We start from the raw sequence: 7,195 nt of genomic DNA, 5'->3' as shown, positions 1-7,195 counted from the left end.
CATAAGGTCAGGGAGGTGGGGTAGGGGGTAAATACATAGGTAACTATGAATAAAAATACCAGATGGTGATAAATGCTGGGTAGAGAAGTAAAATAAGGTGATGTGAGTGATAGGGTAGCCATGTTACCTATGTTTTCAGCCAATTTCTTTATGTTAAAGTGACTTTTAAAGTGTGAACAGAATTAAAAGATCAAAAGTGAATGGCATTCTAGGTGTGGTACAATGGCCCTAAGGCCATTTTAGAAAAGAGGGAAAAAAACAAGGCCTTTGTGCTAAATGATGAAAACTTAAAAAATTATATAAGCAGTATAGAGCAGGAGAGCCATTTACCCCCCAAATTTAACCATCATTACTCTGGCCAATTCGACAGGTTAGGGTGCCACTTTCTTAACCTACTTTTATCAGATTACTAATAACGATGACTATTTATTTGTATCATGTTTTTATTGTGAGTTACTTGTTTATATCCTTTGCCTGCTTTTCTATTGGGACCTGCATCTTTTCCCCTAGCGATTATTGTGTCTTCTGCATAGGACTAAACTCCAAGGTGACGAAAGCCTATGTTTATTTCACTTTACAGAGGGCTTGGCACTTAACCTATTTCTAACGCATAAACAGTAAATATTTGTAAATTTTACCTTGTCAGCAAGGTTAGTTCAAGACTATATACTTAACTTTAGAAGTCGGCTGGTCAGAATTCGAGAAAATGAGTAAAATTTAAACGTCCCCCTTCAAATGTGACGTGTTTAAGTAAGGTAATCATCCAGGAGACTACAAATGTCTGACCACACCCAGGTACCCATACTTTGCTGCTACTGCTGCTAAGTCGCTTCAGTCGTGTCCGACTCTGTGTGACCCCACAGACGGCAGCCCATCAGGCGCCCCCGTCCCTGGGATTCTCCAGGCAAGAACACTGGAGTGGGTTGCCATTTCCTTCTCCAATGCATCAAAGTGAAAAGTGAAAGTGAAGTCGCTCAGTCGTGTCCGACTCCTAGCGACCCCATGGACTGCAGCCTACCAGGCTCCTCGGTCCATGGGATTTTCCAGGCAAGAGTACTGGAGTGGGGTGCCTTTGCCTTCTCCGACCCATACTTTAGAACTATTTAAATAACTCAATAACCACAGTGGGGCCAGTGGTAAAGAACCCGCCTGCCAATGCCGGAGACACAAGAGACACGGGTTTGATCCCTTGATTGGGAAGATCCCTCGAGTAGGAAATGGCAACCACTTCGGTATTCTTGCCTGGAAAATTCCATGGACGAAAGGAACCTGGTGAACTGCAGTCCACGGAGTCGCAAAGAGTCCACAAGAGTGAGCGCACATGCACCTAATTACCGGAAGCGGGGGAAAAAACCCAAAAATCATTGACAGCCAAGTCAGTCACAAGCCACCGCATTCAGACTTCCGGCGCGAGTCCCGCGCAGGCGCCGATTAACTAGCGTCAGTGCCGCCGGGCCCCAAGGGCACAGCCGCTTCCCATAATGCCGCGTACCGGAAGTTGTTGCTTTCCAGGGGTCACGCTGTCTTCTGCTCCGTCGCTCTCAATTCGTCACCGGGGAGGAAGACGGAGCAGGCTGCCCGGCCCGAGGGCCCATTAGGGGATGCAGCAATGGGCGCTGTCGCCGTGGGTGAGTTCCGCTCCCACTGCCTTCGCAGTCACCACTCGCATGACTTCCTGCGCGCCCGGGAGCCCTAATTTTCCTGTCCCGACCTCGTTCTCTCCTCGAAGGCCCCTCTGCCTTTAAGCACGTTACCTGGCCTCGGCCCAGTACCGCGTTCTCATTGGCCTCACGTCCTGTCAGTTCCAGGAGCTGACCAATGAGTTGTCGGTGCTGGCGCCCTCCTCGACCCAGTGGACCCCGAGGTTCCCCCCGTGGGTGCGGAGCAGTTGGAAGGGAAGGGGAGGTCTGGCGGACTTCGCGCGGCCGGGGACTCTTCTTACGAGTTGGCGCTGAGTTTGCCACCGCGTCCGCTTGTTGGTTATTAGGACAGGCAGGAGCTGTCGTCTAGACGATTCAGTGCTCCCAGGGTAGGACAACTCTTCGCGAAACTTGAAAGCCCTGTTTTAGCCCCGCTGACAGAAGTTTTCCAAACTCATGCATGTTTAATGGATCCCAGGCAGGCGTGGGAAATACTTGAAGGGCGGAGAGGGAAGGGAACTGGGTTAGTAGGAGAGCCGGCAAGACCAGCTATGATTTATGTTTTGCGTGGAGCCCTGCAAAGAGTAATTTGGCCCAGAAGGTAACGCTCATCTGAAGACTCGCCTGAAAAATTGAGGAGATTTATGGATGTTTTATAGATGATGATGCAGTACTGTTTTCACAACTCATTAGATGCCCTTTATAGTTGTCAGAAATTTATTGGGAGCTCTTTTTTTTCCCACATCATTGAAGCAGTCCCTCTACTGTCCTCTGCCTGCAGCAATTACAGTTCGTCTTTCAAGTTTTCCTTTGGCGTCTGAGCGACTAGCAGGTCCAAAACCAGATTTGCTAGTGCTGTCTTCACTGCTGCAGATTTCTTCATTCTTTACCTTTTTCTTTCTCACCGGAATTTGTGTGCTTCATTCTTGTATACCTACCTTTGCACCTTATAATCATCCTTAATGGCACAGGTACTATTCTCTTTTTCTGTTTAAATGCAAGAAGTATTTCTGGATCTGCTATATGTTAACACTATTCTAAATGCTGTAGGTGATTCAGAAGTAAGGCCTAAAACACTTTCTTGCTCTTAGAACTTTAGATTCCAGGTAGAGAAATGACATATGTCCAGGGAAAAGATTTAAGAAGCATCTCACTTAGGTATCTGATCAGGGTACAAGATGAATAGCACACACTGAACGCTGGGAAAGCAGAGTTGAGTGGTTTATTTAAAGTCAACTGGTTGACTAAGGCTCCATTGAAATGAACATCTTGGAGGAATTGGGAAGATTTGGATAGATGGAGCGAACTCCCAGCTAGAGAGTAAAGGCTTAGAGGTGGAAGGCAAGGTGTTTTGGAGTGGAGGGTACAGAAGAGTCCGTAGGATTCTGCTTTGGAACCAAAAGATCTATGATTTAAGTTCCATTTCTGCCACCCTGTGATCTTTCATCGTTTTGAGTTTACTTCTTTAGCACAATGCTCCATTTAAAGGCTTTTGTGAAAATCAAATGAGATAATATTTATGTAAAGGCTTTGAAAATCCGAAGCACTGTATGACTAAAGATTAGTGGCTCTTTTCTGAGACATAATGAGAGTCAGGGTTACCAGGGTGTTGAGGAAAATTTATAAGGGACCACGAGTGCACAGCACAGGAGAGTGGGTTGAAAAACTGTCAAGTACTTTGAATCAGGAGAGTGATTTGATGAAAATGGCATCATTGGAAGATAATGTCTGTACTAGAATGCAGCACAGATTAGAGGGAGTTGGATTGGAGTGAGGCAAGAACTTGGGTGCTGTTCCTCCCCCCTTCCAAATCAGAATACACCCTCATTTTGTATATAACCATATAGTTTTGTTCTGTTAATACATACATTGGTTTTGTAAACATGAAACTTTGTTAATGTTTTATCTTTGAAAAGGGTAACAGTTAATGATTTGGCACTCATTTTTCTTACAAACCTTGTGGGATTACCTTGAATTACCCTCACATTAAGAACTAAAGGAGGAATATTTTTAAGACTGTAAGCCAGAGCAAGATGACAGCTACCTTTCAGAAATAATTGGGAAGTGTTTTAAAAATATATGTCCCATGTCCTACTTTCCACTTATGCAATCAGAATTTTCACAAGCATCCCAGGTAAAATAATTATTATAGTCATTTAAGTCATTTTGACACTAAGTTATTCTAATGTATGTAAACTATAACTTTTCAACATCATTATTAGGTAGACTTGTATGTACTTTCAGTATTTTTCATGTTTTCTGATTTTTAATTGTTGACTGAAGAGGTGATTTGATATGAGCTAGATTTGTCATTCTTGCCTGGAAAAATCCCATGGATGGAGGAGCCTGGCAGGTTACAGTCCATGGGGTTGCAAAGAGTTGGACTCGACTGAGTGACTTCACTTCACTTCAGATTTGTCATATTTCAAACTGATTTTGTCAAGAATATAATAATGTAAATGGTCAAGAATACAGATGTAGTCAGTTTTCAGTTAACATCCATAGTAAGTTCTGGTGTGGGAAGATGCAGAACAGTGTATCATACTATGTTATTTGGCTTTGAAACTATTTTGCACATTTTCTGACTCCCTCTAGGAGATTGTTTTCAGAGTTATTTTAATTTTCTTTGAGAAATTACAAATGTAATTGCATTGCCTGCAAGAACTTTCTTAGATAGCTTTGAAGAAAGGGAAATTAGAGTTTCAAAGTGCTACCGCCATTCCACATTTATGGTGTGAGAAGTTAAGTTCCTAATAGTGTAAAGTGTTAAGACATCAGGATCTGTGTAAGAAGATACAAATTCTTTCCAGACCTTTACATTTATTGAAAACCTCTTAACATTACTAAGAATCAGTTTCCTAACCTATGAAAAACAGAGGTAATACTCTACTTCCGGGGGTTCTTATTGAAAACAGTGATACATGTGAATGGTCTTTGTAGCTTATAAAGTATGATAGATACACAAAATGATGCGGTTTAGTTACGTTACTGTATCCTAGAGAACTGTAAAACTTTTTTTTTTTGGTCAAGCTAACTTTATCTTGTTTTCTAGATTGTTGTTTTGTGTCAGTAAGTAACCCCTAAAGTGCCAACATGGGAAAGAAACGGACAAAGGGAAAAACTGTTCCAATTGATGATTCTTCTGAATCTTTAGGTATATTTCACCAATTAAATTTTTAAAGTAATGTTTGTATCCCTAAATGGACATCTATTTTAATATGTAAAAATGGGATCAATGTGTTTTGATTATGTTATTTTGTAATTTGCATTCTAACTTAATGTTTGTATAGACATGTAATTTAATAGTCTGCACAACATTTTTAATGGCGTGATATTTATTCCATTGATATAAAAGACTGTGGGTGCGTATTTCATGATTTATTTGGGTAATCCTCCACTGTTATAAATGTAGGTAATCTTCAACTTTTCAGTGTTATGAATGGTGTGATACTAAATATTTTTGTAGCTCAAACTGTGCACATCTGGTTATCTTCTTGGTACAGATCCTATAATTAGAATTGCTGAATTAAGAGGTATAAATATTTTCTAGATTGTTTTGGATCTATTGCCATTCAGAGATGTATTACTAACGTAGAGGCCCCCTAGCAGCGTAACAGAGTACACATTTCTCTGAACCTTTATTGACACAGGTTGGTATCATTTGTAAAAATCTTTGCTGATTTGCTAGTTGAAAAAGAATATTTTCTTTTTTCAGTTTGTGTTGTTTTTGACAACTTACTGGGCTTTAGTAGTTTTTCACATGATCTCATTTGCATTTGTATTCTCTTGGTGCATATTCATTGGACATAAAGCTAATTGTACCACTTGATGAGTTTCTAAACCTCCAGGAGCCCTGAAAGAACTGAAGCCCTTTAGAGTGGCTTGCATAGCCTGTTACCGATCTGGCCCCCGTGGGGGTTTCAGTCTCAGGTCCTGCTGCTCATTATTTCACTTGTGACTGCCATTCTGAGAAGAGAGCATGCACTTCTACATTTTATACGTCCATCCCTTTGTTAATGGGATGTAGCCTTTTCTGGGTCAGGAAGATCCCCTGGAAGAGGAAATGGTAACGCGCTCCAGTATTCTTGCCTGGAGAATCCCATGGACAGAAGAGCCTAATGGGCTACCGTCACTAGGGTCGCAAAGAGTTAGACACGACTGAGCAACTAAGCACAAGGCCTTTTCAGATTGTTTATTCCATTAAATCATAGTTTAAACTATGAGCTTGAAATTAAAAAGACTTAAATCCAAATTCTAGTACAGCCACTCAGTAGTTCTGTGACCTTGGGCACTAACTTTGAGGTTTCTCATCTATCATTGGGGGTAGTACAGTCTGCTTTTCGTGGTGGTTGTGTAGAGTAAATGAGATAATGTGTGTGAACACTTAGCACAGTGTCATGCTCATAGTACCTGCTTAATCAGTATGAGAAATTTTTATAACTATACATATCTCCCAAGATTGTACAGTCATTACCTCTTCTGTGAACTTCCGTTGACTTTAGCCTTCTCTTCTTGTGCTGCTGTAGTATGTCTGTAGCACTGCTCCCTAGGTGGTGCAGTGGTAAAGAATTCACCTGCAAATGCAGGAGACATAGGAGATGGGTGTTCATTCCCTGGGTCGGGAAGATCCCCTGGAGAAGGAAATGGCAACCTACTCCAGTATTCTTGCCTGGAGAATCCCATGGACAGAGGAGCCTGGCGGACTACAGTTCATGGGGTCGCAAAGAGTTGGACGTGATTGAGCAACCAAGCACCCAAGCATATGTATAGAGCATATCTAGAGATTCTTGTGCATTCATTTATTTGCTTCTGCAAGAATGTGAGCTGCTCAAAGAAAGAGCTGTGAGTTGGTCACGTTTTCGGTTGTATTGTCTATTACAGTGCCAGACATGCAGCAGTTGTATTGTTGACTGAATGAGAGACCTTCTCTGCAACCTTATAAAATAAAGAGGATAATAGATACAATTAATAAATTGAAGTGAATTTAGGGTGGTGGTGGTTATACCTAGAACTTCAAAGCTTGTATAAGATCTTTTTTACATAATCATCTCATGATCAAATATCAGACAAAAATTTAAGTTTTTAGGTTATCTAACAATTAGTTTATAGAGTAAATTCATTTTTGAAGTTCAAGTCAGGTGTAAGTTTTGAGATTAACTGAAGAAAGTCATATTCTATCTCATATTTGTTATTTGTTTTAATAGAACCTGTGTGCAGACACATTAGAAAAGGATTGGAACAAGGTAATTTGAAAAAAGCTTTAGTGAATGTGGAATGGAATATTTGCCAAGATTGTAAGACGGACAATAAAGTAAAAGATAAATCTGAAGAAGAAACAGAAGAAAATCCTTCAGTTTGGCTGTGTCTTAAATGTGGCCATCAGGTATGCTTAGATTCTGATCGATTCGGGATTGTATTAAACTGTCTGAACTTATTTTAGAAGATAGTACCTAAAAGCACAGTATGGGTGACCAGAATGTGTGTTGGCGTAGTTTGTGTTCCCTGGGGAATAGGTTCTGAGACTCGTGTGTGGGGGGTTTATTGGGGAGTATTAG

General features: G+C 41.1%; 1 protein-coding gene across 4 annotated transcripts in view; it reads left to right on the top strand.

Annotated features, from left to right (window-relative positions):
* The first annotated feature begins 1,493 nt into the window (after nucleotides 1-1,493).
* Nucleotides 1,494-7,195, top strand: part of USP16 (ubiquitin specific peptidase 16) — a 25,988-nt gene continuing 20,286 nt past the window's right edge. The window contains exons 1-4 of one of the 4 annotated variants that reach the window (XM_010844666.1): nucleotides 1,494-1,628; nucleotides 2,422-2,611; nucleotides 4,693-4,794; nucleotides 6,845-7,023. In XM_010844666.1, coding sequence (XP_010842968.1) covers nucleotides 4,734-4,794; nucleotides 6,845-7,023 — 240 coding nt within the window. In that variant the 5' untranslated portion in view covers nucleotides 1,494-1,628; nucleotides 2,422-2,611; nucleotides 4,693-4,733. Of the gene's footprint in view, nucleotides 1,629-1,828; nucleotides 2,030-2,421; nucleotides 2,612-4,692; nucleotides 4,795-6,294; nucleotides 6,483-6,844; nucleotides 7,024-7,195 lie in introns of those variants that run through there. The other 3 variants (XM_010844665.1, XM_010844668.1, XM_010844669.1) reach the window with 3 other exon arrangements.

This window comes from Bison bison, unplaced genomic scaffold, assembly GCF_000754665.1.
Source record: "Bison bison bison isolate TAMUID 2011002044 unplaced genomic scaffold, Bison_UMD1.0 scf7180017864204, whole genome shotgun sequence".
Classification (NCBI taxonomy): domain Eukaryota; kingdom Metazoa; phylum Chordata; class Mammalia; order Artiodactyla; family Bovidae; genus Bison; species Bison bison.
The sequence above is the reverse complement of the archived record's forward strand: the minus strand, read 5'-3'. Positions and strand labels throughout refer to the sequence as shown.